This window comes from Sycon ciliatum, chromosome 8, assembly GCF_964019385.1.
Source record: "Sycon ciliatum chromosome 8, ocSycCili1.1, whole genome shotgun sequence".
Classification (NCBI taxonomy): Eukaryota; Metazoa; Porifera; class Calcarea; order Leucosolenida; family Sycettidae; genus Sycon; species Sycon ciliatum.
Genome location: NC_088650.1, coordinates 11,306,875 through 11,323,170, shown reverse-complemented (window position 1 = coordinate 11,323,170; position 16,296 = coordinate 11,306,875). Strand labels below are relative to the sequence as shown.

General features: G+C 46.0%; 1 protein-coding gene across 1 annotated transcript; it reads left to right on the top strand.

Moving 5' to 3' along the window:
• The first annotated feature begins 4,029 nt into the window (after window positions 1-4,029).
• Window positions 4,030-11,269, top strand: LOC135823405 (uncharacterized). Its single transcript, XM_065336250.1, has 3 exons — window positions 4,030-4,583; window positions 8,974-9,417; window positions 10,519-11,269. The coding sequence occupies exons 1-3, from the start codon at window positions 4,373-4,375 to the stop codon at window positions 10,701-10,703; spliced, it is 840 nt and encodes a 279-aa protein (XP_065192322.1). The 5' UTR covers window positions 4,030-4,372; the 3' UTR covers window positions 10,704-11,269.
• Window positions 11,270-16,296: the final 5,027 nt, after the last annotated feature.

Here is a 16,296-nt window from a genome sequence, read left to right as displayed (position 1 = left end):
TCTGACGGAGGTAGGTATTGTCTTGTAGAGTGGAATGTGTAAGAAATAGAGTGACATCATCAGCGAAGATGTATGGTGTTGAGTGCTTTACAATTAGGGGTAGGTCATTGATGTATACAAGAAATAAAATTGGAGCGAGATGGGAGCCTTGAGGTACACCAGACGTAGGTACTTTGGGAGTGGATGTAACATCTTCAGTCTGGATGGAAAGGTGGCGAGAATTCTGGTAGCTCTCTAGCCATTTACTGCTCCGAGCGTCAGCGATGTCCTTGAATTTTGCAACGAGGACTTGATGATCCACACGGTCGAAGGCCTTCTGGAAGTCCAGAAAGCCGCACATATAATCACGACCGCTGTACATACATTTTGGTATCTGGTGGGTAAGCAAGATTAGCTGATCTGTAGTAGATTTGTGAGGGGTGTAGGCGAACTGTTGTAGAGCTATGTCGTTGGTTGTGGCAAGATGTTGGGATAGGTCTTGAACAAGGCAGTGTTCGAAGACCCTTGTGATCGGTCCAAGAAGTGATATTGGGCGGTAGTTGGTTGGGTCGGATATAGCCCCTTACCGTTTAAAAATTGGTTTCACGATGGCTATTTTCCATGCCGTCGGGAATATTCCGTCTACAAGGCTTTTATTGAAAAGATAGCTGAGAGATTCACACAAGATATCTGCTGTTTTACGTAGGATTGAGACCAGCTCCGGATCAGATGTGGCTTTGTGCTGCTGTAGATGAGAAAGGTGTGTGAACACAGTTCGTTCTGCAATGGATTTGAACTGAAATTTGTCGATGGGAGATGAGATCCCGCATGTGGAAGTAAGTGTTGGTGCGTCTGTTGAGGCTGTGCATTGATCTGCAAAGTATTCAGAGAGGAATTCTGCTTTTTCCATCGGGGTCTTTGCTGTGATTCCTCTGTGTTGGATAGTTGGGACTGGTTTTTTTAGCGGTTTGGATATTGCAGAGATCCTTTGCCCATTGCCACCACTTGTAGGTGCCTCGTCGATGTTGCTGTTCCATTCGATTGGCTAGTGTGTCACTGTGTTTGTCCTTGGCACTTCTCACTTGTTGGCGGTAGTAATTGCGATAGACTTTATATTCGGCTTGTGCTTCTTTATTCGTTGGTTGTGCTCGTGCTAGTCGATACAGTCTATCTCTTCGCTGGCGTATTTTGTTGAGATCATTGTTGTACCAAGGCTTCTTCTTCTTATTCATATGGCAGTATCTCCACACAGTACATTGAGCTATGGTTTGTGTAAGGTAGGACGACTAGGCCAGCCAGCAGTTGTCAATAATGGCATCACCCTGGATGTGTTCCAGAAGCGGATTTGCGTGTAGAAGATGTCAGAAATTTTGGTAGTCAAAGTTTTATAGTCTTTTATCCACGTCCCTTTCATCTGGGGCTCATTGGTTGGCGTTTTGAGAGCAAAGGTCGACACGACGGGACAGTAATCCGCTATGGACGATAGGGTGTGAGAGTTGCTTTGTAGATGCTGCATGTTGCTGATTGTCAGGTCTAGGAAGGGATTTGAAGTTGCTTGTGGTCGTGTTCCTTCGTCCGCGTTTAGAACGGACAATCCCATGTGTGGAAATATGGTATGTAGAAGCCTGCCATGTGAGTCAGTAGTGCCCTTAGAGTTCCATTCTGAATTACGGGCGTTGAAGTCAACAGCAATGATGAGCTGTTATTTTTCGAACTTGGTGAAGGCATTAATAAAGGCTGAAGTGAATGATGGTGTATGATGTCTGGGTGGTCGATAAACAGCGGCAGTATATAAGGTGATGCGTGGTAGTGCTTTCTTGATCATGGTTGTTTCCAATGTAATCTGGTCTGTGTGTGTGACTAGGGGTGTGTGGATAATGCTCGAAAAGGTGGCAGATTCTGCTCGAAAAGCAGTGAAATTGGCAGAACCATACAAACCTTATGGCGGGCAATTCCTCGAATTCTGCTCCATTTCTTTATCTACATACCAAACCTGCATGAAACTTACCAGAAAAAGTACCGAATTCTGCCAATTTTTCTGTCGGTATTATCCGCATATGCCTATGTGTGACAGAGGTGGGGTTAAGATTGGTGCGGACAATGATGGCCGCTCCTCCTCTGCCCAGGGTTGCCCATGGAGTGTCGCAGTTCTCTAGATCAACTCGAAATAGATCATACCCTGGAAGATGATTTCGTGCTCTTTTTTTAGATGCTTTTAGAGAAAGTCGGCTCCAAGCGATACACTTCCCAAGGCTGTTAGAGATGTGTAATGACCATACTGTCCAGGCGAAAACTACATGAACGTCGCCGATAGCCCACACGGCCCTGTAGACGTATAGTGGTGGAGGCATAGTAAAATCATGTACATGTACATGTATAATGATTGCGGAGGGCAAAAGGCCTCACAATCACTTTGCTCCCGCATATGCAATTGTTTTGCCTTTTCCTGTGAGTTGTGATCATTATTGCTTTTACAATTATGGTGGTAAAGACATACATGTACATGTACATGTACCTGGTAATGTGGCCGTAAATACTAAATACTCGCCTCCTCACACACATTCTCTAGGCTGCTAAGTTCTGGCACAGAGCTCTCCTTCTCACCACCACCACCATCAGTTCGCGCCTGGCGCCTGGTCGATGCATGGTTGGCAGTATCCTACATACATGTACATGTAGCAGGCTGGTACACTGGTACATCAGGTAGCGCATGACACATAGAAGATGACATAGCAATGACATACATGTACATATACATGTAAATGACATGTTTCGTCCCCGCTGGACTCATCAGGCAATCGTCTTCTTGGATGTCTTCATACGGAGCTAGACTCGGGAGAATGAAGTAAGTTGAAGACAGCACCACTGCAGTGCAGCTGTACTTACATGTAGCTGTAATCATTGTAAAATAGATAATAAAAAAAATGATTGTGCCGGGCGCAATGGCGGGAATTCCCAGATTGCCTAGAAGGCTAGAACACCACAAGAATGGAGTACTGCTTTGTACTGTACATGTAACCATGGTAACCATGCCGTGTGCGCAGGTCGGTGTGCTGCTAATGAGTAATGTGTTGCGGGATTATGCCATGGCCCATGGCATGGGAGATGGGGGGCCAAAACGGGACACACCACCACGCATGTGATGAACTAATACAATCATGTATATGTACATGTATACACATACACAAAGCTGGATACAAGTCGCATACTAAGTACGTATGGAATTAGATAAACCTTGGTTTTGTTGACACAGGTAACAGTTGTTGGTTGACAGTATGTCCACCTTGTAACACGCCGTCAACGGTCATTGACAACCAACAAGTCGTATAAGTGTAATAAGGGCTTGAAAGTGATGACGTCAAAAACGGCCAGGGAGTGGTAAGTTGACATCAGATTTCTATTTTGGATCCACTGAGGTGTGACTATGCTATTGCCTCAGTATGTGGGTGCATAGCAACCCACTCATGTCGTGTGCAGGTGTGACTTTTATTTCGCCACCAGTTGTCACCCCGCCCCCATTAGCCAAATCAGTCAGCTTCACTGGCTACATCACCTTGCTGTGAGTAAGACCGCTTGAAAAGTGCTTGGATCCATACAAAAACTGGATCCACTTGGTTTTTGAATTTTTGCAATCGTTGCTATGCTGTGACGTAGCACTTTCAAGCCCATACGTACATGTATATACGCCAGCGTTCGCAGACATTAATTTTGAAGATACAAGAATATTTCTGTGCAGGCAGCATTCGTGTTGCGTTCGCACTACAGACTACAGTGTACTCTACATTGCATTCCACTCTCACAAGTAGGGAGATTTCCCCAAGTGATGCCGATTGATCGTTGCTACGTTGTTAACCAAACCAAGGCCGGGGCAGTTTAAATAATAATATTGAGAGCTACTAGTACAAGTGTCAGCTATGTAGGGTATCCCATGTTTGGTTCGGTGGACGTGTGCTGCCATCACTGGCTGTAGAAGTTGTCTTGCTGGTTGGAGTGTGTCCCGAAGCTGACCTGGGCCAGCCTGAGACCTCACGTACAAATACAACTGGCGAGCTCGTCAGACCCTCTTTGTCTGCTTGTGCATTGCATGCAGTGGCACAGGCCAAATTATCAGCTTGAGCTAGAAGAGGCTGTTCGTAGCGCTACAGAATTCCTTCATGTCTGAGAGTGCTGGACTCTAGTACTAGTAGATGCCATGACTTGTCTTTTCTGAAGCTGCCTCTGACCTGTGCCTGTGGGCTCCGAGTGCGGTGAAGTTAGTAAGTTAGTTTACTCTACCGCGCAATCGTGTACACTAAGTGCACTACTGTGCGACCAGTCAACCTCATTCCGATTTAAGTTCACTCTCAACAGACTCAGTAGTCAGTAGTGTTTTTGCCTTGGTCTAGATGTTAGTATGGAAAACGTCAGTAGCGAAGCAAGGGATACCATGGAGGCGAGGCCGCGTGCTAGGTCACGTTCACACACGAGTGTATCGCGCCAGGATCACTCATTGTCGCCGCGTCCATTGCCTGCAACACTCACGGCACCAACAATGGAGCGACCGTCAACAGTGACGGGCGTGGACAAACAGCGGCATGCTGTACCAACCGCCCCACATTACCAAGGTGAGACAAGGACAAGACCTGGTATCAAACGTCTGTCATTGCTCAGTATTATCAGATAAGCGTTACTCCGGTCTAATTGAGCAAGCTGTACTCTCGCGTGCTGAGAGGTCGGCTCACATCCCTGGCCTGTGTGTCGACTTCTTACCCTTTAGGCTTTATTAAAATTAATGTCTCACCCCCCAAGACGACGTAAATATGTACATGTACATGTCGAGTCCAGCCATACTGGCCGATATTTAACCTAAAGCAAACGTTATAATTGCGATGCCAACCTGTCCCTTTCCAAGGAGAGGTTTTCAATGTTCAAGACATTCGTCAACCTTACGCCAAGTTACGGGCGACGAAAGCGAAGAGGTTCCTCAGCAGAAGCCATACATTCTTTTGTATCATCATAAACCCTGGAGCAATCCTGAAAATCTATCGTGGTAAGGAGAGAGCTTGAAAGTTGAGAGCCCTTGCGTGTACGACTCCTGACTGTGCAGGCGGGCGCTAGTCGGATGATCACATTCACAGGTCTACTGGTTCATGCACGTTCGGTAGCCGTAGGTCTTCGTGTACTGATAACTGATGTAATGATTGTGACTCAGCGGAAACTATCTCACGGGGAACTAACGTCGCGGGTGTACCGCGGTGCGGGCGATGATTAAGACTTCCTGGCCGAAATAACCCCTTTCGAAATGATCAACGAGTCTACGACTCTAGACCTCTGTATCTACAAAAACCTCATGGCTCACCCCGGACCAGTGGACGGGGCTGTTGACAGAGGTGTTCGTCGCGTGCTGGAAACAGCTCATCGCTGTCAGTCAGTCGGTACATGCATCCCTTTTGTGATTCGGGGCTGGGGAAGCACTCACAAATAGTTTAGCCTTCTCCAGCTAAAGCGACTGGTTAACACTTCACGAAAAAATACTGTGTGTCGTACTATTGAGTGGATAGTTGTGCTGTTTTGCAGGTTTGCAGAGCGGATTGTTCGACCTGGTGATCATGTGCACTAACAGACTGCAGTCATGCGTCAGTCAAGACAGTGTCAGTCAGGTGGCAGGAAACGTCAGCTGTAACATTTTGACGATAGCACCTAATAATAGGACTGATTGCCTGCCAGAAATATCCCGTAAAACAGCCAAAAATCCACACCCTCTCCCAACGGGTTTTAGCCAGTGGCATCTACCGGTAGGTTGCTTGGGTTCATCATGCAATTAAATTCCCACTCTTCCTGTCCGGACACTGTCAAAGGGCCAAAAGAGCATTGAAGAAATTCTCGATTGCGCACTGCTGGGCTGGTGCCTGCTCGTCTCTCTCCCGGCAGTTGGTGAAATATAGAAGAATTCATAATCTTGAAAAGACAGGGAAAAAGGAAAGAAAAGAGGTCAAAGTTTGCACCTTTCCCTCAAACGAATGAGTAGGTTAAAAAATACAACGCATTTCTGGTCGTAGAGAGACACTATACGTGAGGCTGATGAGGAGGCAATGGTTGTATCAGCTGGCCGATTCCGGTCGCGGAGCATGACTGTATCGCACGTAGAGCGTGGAAATGATCTTGTACGCATGCACGCAAGCTTTGTTCAGTCCTGTAGTTTTCACTCCACAGCCTAGCCTCCAATATTATTGTGTGCGAGGTCTGTACTGACTGTTTGTTATGGAACCCAGTTGTGTGGTTGGTTAGTTGGATAGGTTTATATTTTACTTCGCACGTTCAAACGGGGATGACGACCCAATAAAAGAATGGTGGCGAAAACTTAGCCTAGAAGTGGCTATGGAAGCACATGGTAAACACGTATGTGAAGCCAGTGCTGTTGTACAACTGTGCGACATGAGGCCTCACAGATGCCATAACCGGAGGGATTGACACCTTTCATCGGAGGCATCTGAGAGCAATGGCTGATCCCAAACATAATTAGGAACAAGCACCTGTATGACATCTGCAACTCAGCACCGATTTCGCTTGATATTGACAAACGGCTTTGGGAGTTCCTCCGTCACGTACTGGGAATGCAGAAGAGCTTTCCCCCAGAGCGTGTGTTAGAGGTTTCAGCCACAGCGAGCCTGCGCGGTCGACTGGGCCGACCCAGGACTAACGTTAGTCTTCTCTCAGCTCTTTCCCAGAGCTGCCTAGCCCAACTCGGCATTGGCCTGGGTACGCTCATAGGCCTTAATCAGCTGCGGCAGTTGGCAGGGGATACGTCGCGGTGGACTGGCACCCCACGGCACTCATCTTCCTCTGCCGAGCCGCGGCCTTGACTTATTCCCTGCAGGGTGAACATCAATATTGAACAGTCTACCGTCTTTCTAACATTGCCACTCGCACTTGACGATAGAAGCAGCTTTCCATATGGGCAGGTACATTGACCCATGGTGTGCGTTTGTTTGTTTTTGTGAATCCATCCCAGAAGAAAATGCTGCTTTTTAAACATTGTGTAATTACTCAGCCTTATTTATTATTATTATTATTATTATTATTATTATTCCACAATCACGATGACATAGTGCCAATAAGCATGTGATGCGGGCGATTTTAACCAGCCATGGTGGGGACAACTGAGAAAAAGAAGGAGAAAAAAAGAGAAAAAAAAGAAAAAAAAGAAGTACTATAGGAACCTGGAGAGAGCAGTATGAAGATTAGGCTAGCAATGGAAAACAACGAATCAATTCAATTCGACTTAGGCGCGGGCAGAATGGAACAAAATGCAGCGAAGGTGTCACGAGACTTTACCTCCTGCGGAAGCCGAGACCAATGAGAATAGGACTTGAACAGAGGGGATTTTAAAAGGATCGATGATCTCGAAAGTGGTTTGCAATAATAATAATAATTTATAGAAAGGAAAAAGGACCAAGGAACTACAAGTTACGCTATAATGTCCACTAACACCACCAGTTGTTAAAAAAATCAGCTCATGCGATACCATTGCACGACACTGACCGACGGTACTAACGTTCTGCAACTAACTGGCTAACAGCTCTAGCCCATTTTGGATAGATGGATGGACATGGATGGATGGACAATAGCATAACTTGTAGTTCCTTGGTCCTTGTTCCTTTCTATACATTTATCCTTGGCTCTCCATCCGAGTCCAATAATTAAAAAAATTCACGGTTCGCGTGAGACTCGGCCAAAGGCCCAGTTTTCCGCATCTGCAAGAACGCCAACACCCTCTTGGACCAAGGCGCACATGTAGCTTCTAAGGTGGGAGGTGAGTAGATCAGACCCACCACAAAGTGGTCAAAGACCGAAAATCCCATTCACTGCATCCATGTTTCCCTCGTGCCAGGCCACGAGTTCCCGATTAACTGTGGGTCGCAGCACGGCTGGAAAAACCCTTCCGCTTCCAAGCAGGACTTGAACCTGGTACCCTCTGACAGCTCTGTTTTTCAATCATGGTCTTAGATCATCCCACTATGTCTCCCTGCCAATGACAAAATAAATTGGGAAGTCTGAAGAAAATGTTGAACGGTCTCTGCTGGGATGACGACTACACCGTAGCTCAGTGGTTAAAGCATCGCTAGCTACAAGCGAGGGTCCCTGGTTCGAGTCCTGGTGGTGACAGACAATTCTTTCTTCAGACTTTTCCCGTTTGTGTATTTCCCTCGAACTAGGGAAAATAATAATAATTTAGACAAACGACGAGGAGACAACAGTCCACCTATAATAGGCAACGAGATAGTATACAGTCAGATAGTGCGGCAACAAGGCACAACACTGACATTGATATTGAGACATTCGACGACCTGACACCTTGCTCCAACACATCCACCAAGAGCAAACCAACAACCTTCCAACTTGGGTGGCTGAGGTGCGGAAAGTGATAGTTCCAATGAGGAAAAGGGATGCGCAACGAAGATGTGCACGAGCTATGTCCCTGGGCAACAGAGAGCGTCGAACGTTGCAGGATGACGATGACGAGACTAGCAAGACGAATGGGCAAACTGGTCTAACTACAACTCGAAAACGCAAGGCAACTCAATATCACCGTCAGTCAATAAGTAAGAAAAAGGGACTAAAAGTTACGAGTTTTGGCCAACAGTCCACCAAGGTAACGGTAGTGCGACAACAAGGCACAAAACTGACAGGGATATGGAGACAGTCAACGACCTGACACCTAGCTCCAACCCATTTTCGAAGCCCAAGCCAACAACCCTCTAACTTGGAATTGTAAATTAGTCATAAAAAAAGATTCGCGGTTCGCGTGAGACTCGGCTGGAAACCGAATTTTCCGCATCCGCTGGGACGCGACCACCCTCAAAGATCAAGGCTCTGATGCAGCTCCTACAGCGGTCAGAACTCGTAACGTATGGTTATGGGTCCTTTCTTCTTACTTGAAAAATTTGTGAAATTACAGTATTTTAGAGCCAGTACTGTGTATGAAGAAAATGTCTTCACGTTGACCTACTGCAGGTGCCGCCGCACGCCCGTTGCCAGCCCTGCCACCTTCTCCTCCACCTCAACCGCCACCGCCACCACCAACCACACAGCAATCGGAGGAACGCAGCACCTCCGAGAGCGTGAAGAGGAGCCTTGAGCGGATCACCAGCAAGCTGCTGCTGCTGGCGGAGACTCATCCCGGTGTGTTCATGACCAGACATTCACTGGCACCCTTTCGTCACCTCTTGGTACTGCTAGGCGACAGCTGTGAGGATGCTGAGGTCGTACTAGGCAACAATGTCACTCGCTTCACGGGACCAAATGCAGGACAGAACCTGAAATGCATCATACAGCCAGTCCTGCTGAGATGGAAGAACTCCCACCACAGGACCTTGTCCACCATGGACCCATATGAAGAAATCATGGCATATCTGGATAACTGCCAACTGGGGGAAGTAATGTCCGAGCTTCAAAATGGTAAGGCTATTTGTAAAACGGGTGTGATCGTGTTTGCATGTGATTGCGCACGTGTGTGTACATAATTGTGTTTGTGTGTATGTGTATTTCGAAGTATATTAATTATATGTACGCACACGAACAAAACCAGATAGTGTAGCTACCATTGCTGATATGTGCACCTTAGTGGCAATAGTAATTGGCAAAAAAACATCGCCATCCCCTAGGGCAAAAGACGGCAGCTACCACAGGCAATTATCCAACGTCATATGTGCAGCTTACCGTTAATGGTGGATTGATGGGATACATGTGCATGTACAGTAAAACCTGTAACTGAAGACCACCGTGACTAGCGACCAGCCTGGTACTACAGACCACCGTGACTAGCGACCAGCCTGGTACTACAGACCACCGTGACTAGCGACCAGCCTGGTACTACAGACCACTTTGCCAGGCACGGACGGTCTCACATCATGATTGTGCGTTGCAAATCTCTAACTAAAGACCACCTGCCGCTAAAGACCGCGTCCTCTGGCCCCAAAGGGTGGTCGTTAGTCACAGGTTTACTGTACATGTAAGTCCGAAGACGTCCGGACCAGGGATTGCTGGCGCGAGTGTGAACAGCTCGTTCGGACACCTTGTGCCTTGGCCCAAGTTCCCTGTTCAATGTGGGAAACAGAGATACTGGAAAAAGGCGCTCCCAGTCAGACCTTGGACCAGGGTCTTGTTGTGTCAACGATGCCCCACTCATGTTTTGGTCTTAGACCAATCCACTATGCCGGGCCTGGTCTTCATCCGTAGGCACACACACACACACACACACACACACACACACACACACACACACACACACACACACACACACACACACACACACACACACACACACACACACACACACACACATACACACACACACACACACACACACACACACATACACACACACACATACACACACACATACACACACACACACACACACACACACACACATACATGCACACCCAAAAATATACACACATAAATACACAAACACACGCACACACACATCTTAAACAAACAAACACGAATTTCTCTTGCTGTGCACGCGCGGCCGTGTTACATGTTTTGTGATTTCAGGCAAGCTGGTCCTTTCTTCTCAGCACGTACCCGTCCCCTACTACGAGAGCTCCAGCGTCATCAGACAAGAACTCCATACTGAACACCAGATCAATGATGAGCAGCAGGACTCCGGCTATGGGTGTGGAACAGTATCAGCGTTGAAGGAGACCAGTAGGGGCAAACCAGAACCAACATACACGTAATACGAAATGACCGATGTGTTCCGTGAACAAATACGCTCATGGCGTCCCTGCCATGTTGCGAGCTATATCGCCACCCGCATCATTCTACCTTATAACCAGAGAACACTTCTAGCGATACCTCTGCCTTTGGCAGGGAAAGGATTTTTCACTCTCTTAGTTTCTAGTCCAGGGCAGACCGTTTAGCAATGCCACGGAATGTTAATCATGTTGTCGAAGTGGACGGAGAAAACTTGAGAGTATGCATGTCTGCGTGTGATATTGAAAAGTTACTAGTGCCGCTGTTGAGACTTTTATGTATATGCGGATACATTTAACTGTTTGTTTCGCTAATGGTCCTGTTCACAATACCTGCGTATTCCATTCTCTCAGTAAACCCATATGTCGCTTCTTACCATATATTTTTATCCTGCAAGCTTGCTGTATCTGGTGCACAGCACGACTCAAGCTGACCATATTGTCAACCAAGCCTTCATGATCCACAGTTTTCATTCACTGATTTCCCTATGTACATTTTATTACCGCGTTCATGCTAAGAGATGCTGAATAATTCTGTACCTCGTCAGACAGCACTACCTAGTATTGCTCCCCCGCCGGAGGACAACAACATGAACTAGGAAGTGGCGACTTTGGCAATAAGAACTTACTGTAGATGGCTGTGTTCACAACAGTAGATCTCGCGCCTCTAGGCGACCGTCAGTGCTTGTTTTCAACACTCCATGTGCAACAGCGACTCACGCTGTTGCCTGGGGCTCAAGAGGTGTTTCTTGCGCTATAAACGGACCGTCACTGGAAGTAGTTGGCCCTAGTGATGTTTGGAATGGAACAGCACTAATGCAGTGCGCCAAATTTCACCCCTGTATGTTTACACCGTCCAGCATTAAAAAACAAGCAAGGAAATGAAAAGAGAGCCTAAAAGTATACTGTGAACTATCACCACTCAACACTTAATGGAAACAAGAACTGCGATTTCGATCCTGAAACAACAAGTGGAGGGAGTGTCATAGACAAGAAAATTAGCAAAACAGCACCAAACTTACCCATGCGCTTGGTTAGAAGCCCAAGGCCGCAAAGGGGGGGGGGGGCACTATTCAAGAGAGTGTTATAATCGCGCGAGTTAGGCTCCGGCGGACTATGTTCGCGAAATCATGGAATTATGCTTTCATGGATGCTCTGCATTATGCTCGCAAAATCCTCATATTATGCTTTGGCATTCGGGGATTCTTATTCAAGATGTTGTACTGATCGAACCTCAAAGTACGGGAAGTTGTGCGTTTCTTCGTCCCTGCAAGTGGCCATATAAGTACAGCAGAATTGAGAAGTAGATGGAGATCGCAATACCATGGTGTCCGTGCATGCTAGAGACAAACATAGAAAATAGAAAAATAATACTGGTTCTATTCATTAGTTGACATCTTCTGGAAAAGATTTTTTCATTGCCAAATTAGTTTGAGGTACCTTCCGAAATACTTGATAACGGCTGATTCACTCGTATTTCTGCTAATTTTTAATTAATGTTTTATTTTATTTCGCCATCCAATGGCAGAAGCCAATGCAAAGGAGGGGGCGTTAGCCAGCCATGATATACATGTATGTACTTTATAAAAACAAAACAATAGGAGGACAGAGAAAGTGTTTTTACTCCGAGTCGGAGTAAAAACAATAAAAAAACACTCTCTCTGTCCTCCTATTGTTTGAACCAGCTCTACCACTCGATATTGAGCACTCTCCTGGACAGCCTGGAACCTCTCTGTTTTGTATGTACTTTATAAGTGTGAGAAAGAACTTTGAAGGAGACGAGTTCGAGCACACTGCAATGTACTGGCATGATTTCTAGTATAGCTACTTTTCCACTGAAAACAATATCTGAATGACCCCCGAACCCTTTACCATGCAGACCACTAACACTGATCAGGTGCATAGTGCACAATTATGTAGCCTACATACTAGAACTGTAGTACAGTCATGTAGTTATGCTCCTACCTCCGAAAGGATGCCAAACTACATGTATGCTCCAAACTTTCAACCACCAAATTAAGCCAATAATTATGCCGGCATAATCCGCCGGTGCGTACCTCCGAAACCTTTACCATGCAGACCACTAACACTGATGAGGTGCATAGTGCACAATTGTGTAGCCTCAATCATGTACTTGTACTTGAAGCAGTTATGCTCCTACCTCCGAAAGGATGCCAAATTATGCTCCAAACTTTCAACCACCGAATAGGGCTTGAAAGTGATGACGTCAAAAACGGCCTGGGAGTAGTAAGTTGACATCAGATTTCTATTTTGGATTCACTAAGGTGTGACTTTGCTATTGCCTCAGTATGTGGGTGCATAGCAACCCACTCATGTCGTGTGCAGGAGCGACTTTTACTTCCCCACCAGTTGTTATCCCGCCCCCACTAGCCAAATCAGTCAGTTTCACTGGCTACATCACCTTGCTGTGAGTAAGACCGCTTGAAATGTTCTTGGATCCATACAAAAACTGGATCCAGGTGGATCCAGTTTTTGAATTTTTCAAATTGTTGCTATGCGATTGCTATGCTGTGACGTAGCACTTTCAAGCCCCATTAATTATGCCGGCATACTTGTAACGTGTATAACTGGTTCCGAATCACAGATGGCTCCCAGACAAGATGCTCTGTTGCCCTCCCCTTGGCTAAAACGTCCTCCCTTGTACGCTCTCCACTCTTTGTTGCTTACTCTGCTTGGCTTGCGCTGCCCGCTACTACGCGCAATGCCAGTACCCTGGACGCATTTAAATCTGCTCACTAGATTCACCATCACCTGTCCCTCCCATGCTTCTCCGTCTTGACCATTACTTTTCTTCTTTTATTCACCATGGTTGGTTAACACCCACATCTCCCGTACTGGCTGATTTTCTTCTCATGCCATGAGGTGTTGTCTATAATAATAGGGAGGTTCTGCTCTACGTTTTGGGAACGCGACGCAAAGAATCACGCGAACTTTCTTCGCGTTCCCGTAACGTAAAGAAATGCTGTTCTGCTCTACGTTTCACCTAGAGAAGTCACGTGGAATGTGTACTGGGAATTTCCCCTTCCATATTTGGCAGTTTTCTCCATGCAGTTGATCGATACCCAGCAAATCCGTACGCATTTTCTCTGCGTGTGCCACAACGTAGAGAACCCCATCTCCGCGTAGAAATCTGGAGCCAAAACACGCGAAGCCGTAGACTCTAACCCAGACACCTGCTCTCTACGTGATTTCTCTACGTTTCACGTATAGCAGAACCTCCCTAATAACAAGAGTAGATAAACAGTTTATCTACTCTTGCTAATAATAATAATAATAATCCGTAGGAGCCTAGCGCGAGTACGGTAACTACATGTACATGACTGTCAGGGAGTCGTAAAATACCGGTATTTTACGACTCCCTGATGACTGTACTAATCATGACATGTACAATGTTCGTGTGTCTCATGTGCATGAGAATGAGAATGAAAATGTCACATCAACAGTCGGCTGCACGCGCGCACGGGTACAGGAGGATTGTCGACGGTACGCACTCCTCGATCCTGTACAATGACAATGTACATGTACACGTACATGTGTGGCACGCATCAAGATCAATGTTGATTTGTTGATTGTGTCCACGAGGAAGGTAGTGCTATAACTATAAGCGGATGTTTCTAAATAGCCACTCCGGATCCGGTTGAATCTCACACCGACAGGCCGCACAATTCATTCGCCCATATACCAACCCCAGTAATGATGCTATCTGGTGACAGAGACGGTTCGGCTGTATTGTAACCCTGCCCTGTCTTCGCTTTTGATTGATTTGATTTTGATTGATTGATTTTTATTTCACGGATCCTCCAGAAGCAAATAGATGCCTATCGAAGGGAGTCTCCTAATTAAGTATGGAAAATAAGAAAGTATTTTCGTAGGGGAGAAGAGGTAGAAGATACAAGTAGAGGATATAACCCGAGTCAGAGGGTTATATCGGCTGAATATAAATCCCGACTGCGATAGCAGGAGAGATTTATATGAGGGTACGGTATAACCCGACTACGAGGGTCATATCCTACTTATGCCAGGTACCCCTACGCATTTCCAGAACAACGAACCTATTTGGAGATCTCCTACATCATACAGTACATGAACATGTTCTGCTGGTTATCAGTTGTCAATTGAAAGAATGGTCGAGCAAGGTCAGAAGGAGATTCCTCCGTGGATGTTTGGCATAAGATTTCCTTTCAGTTCCAGTGCATATTGTAGCATGTCGTTTCGTGAGCGATGCGGAAGTCAGCTGGGGTGCTGGAGTTGTCGTTGAATCAAACTACCGTCACTAGTTAGACTACAGTACAGTTTGGACTCTTTGGGAGTAAGTGTTACTATTTAATAACATGATTATGGTACAGTACTCATTTTCACGTGCGGCATCTTATAATCAGTTTTGCTTAATTACAAGTAGATGCATTTGCATACACTGTTTTTTATCACTGTACTGTATCACATTTCAATCCATTCTAGCGTTTTCCAATCGGTTTGGGTGGATTTGAAGTTCACTTTGTATCATAAACTTAGTTTAATACGAAGGAGACAGTCTGTTGATGATCTTCAACTATTCGAAGTACAATTGCTGATCCATTCGGGATACTTCGTGGTTATTTGACGTTTTTTATCCTCAGATTCAGTATAATAGGATACTCGGTAGACATATTCCAGGTCATTCTTCTTTTCCATTGTGTACTGTTCCTCGTAAGTAATCTGGTAATGCAGTTCAGGTCCGTTCTGTGTGGAGTGTACACGTGCATGTGGTGTATGTTGTGTCTTTTGTGATTGGTCCGTGCGCTGGAGTACTGCCGTCGTACAAGTTCACTGCCTTTCAAGCAGTGAACTTGTACGGTGGCAGTGCCCTAGCGTATGTACCGTGCACCGGGATTTATATTCGATATAAATCCCGCGCGGGATTTATACTGGCCAATATAACCATGGCTAGACGAGCGCTGATTGGCTGAAAACAGGCCCTCCGTACCGTACCATGGTATAATAGAATATAGAGTACAAAAGAGGTAAATTCAGTACTTCGGGTAGTACATTGCATGCTAATCATCATGAGAATTAGAAAAGCCGCATTGCGGACTACTATAACTGACATATCCACAAACTATTGAAACTATCATAGATGCGGTTAGCCTAGACACAAAGTCAGGAATACCTTTCAAAGAAAACGTAGATTGCGAATGATACCGACAAACAGTAATACTAAATTTCGCTGCTGTAGAGAGTGAACGAATATCTTCAGGAAGTTTATTCCAAGCAACACTCAAAGAAAAAAGGGTTGATTTACGAAAGTAGGTGCCAGCTTTAGGAAGAATTATGGATGAGCGGCGACGACTGCTTTGGGAAGAGGGTAGCTGGAAGTGAGACAACAAGAAGGGGTATTGGGAGAATACATGGTGGAAATAGACAAGGCCAAGAATCTGCCGTCGCCATGCTAAAGATTCCCAAGAGGACAGAACATTGAGGTCTTCTTTGGAAGTCGCCCAGTCAGGCCGACGCTTGAGTTTACGATTTAAGTATGCTCTTAGTCTAGCAGCAGTAGCCTGCAGTTTATCAAGGGTTGTGG

Bases quoted from the DNA above. Each gene is read 5' to 3' on its own strand.
- LOC135823405 (XM_065336250.1), top strand. From the start codon at position 4,373: ATGGAAAACGTCAGTAGCGAAGCAAGGGATACCATGGAGGCGAGGCCG. The intron at 4,584-8,973 runs GTGAGACAAGGA...GACCTACTGCAG, and splicing joins AACCGCCCCACATTACCAAG to GTGCCGCCGCACGCCCGTTG. The intron at 9,418-10,518 runs GTAAGGCTATTT...TTGTGATTTCAG, and splicing joins AATGTCCGAGCTTCAAAATG to GCAAGCTGGTCCTTTCTTCT.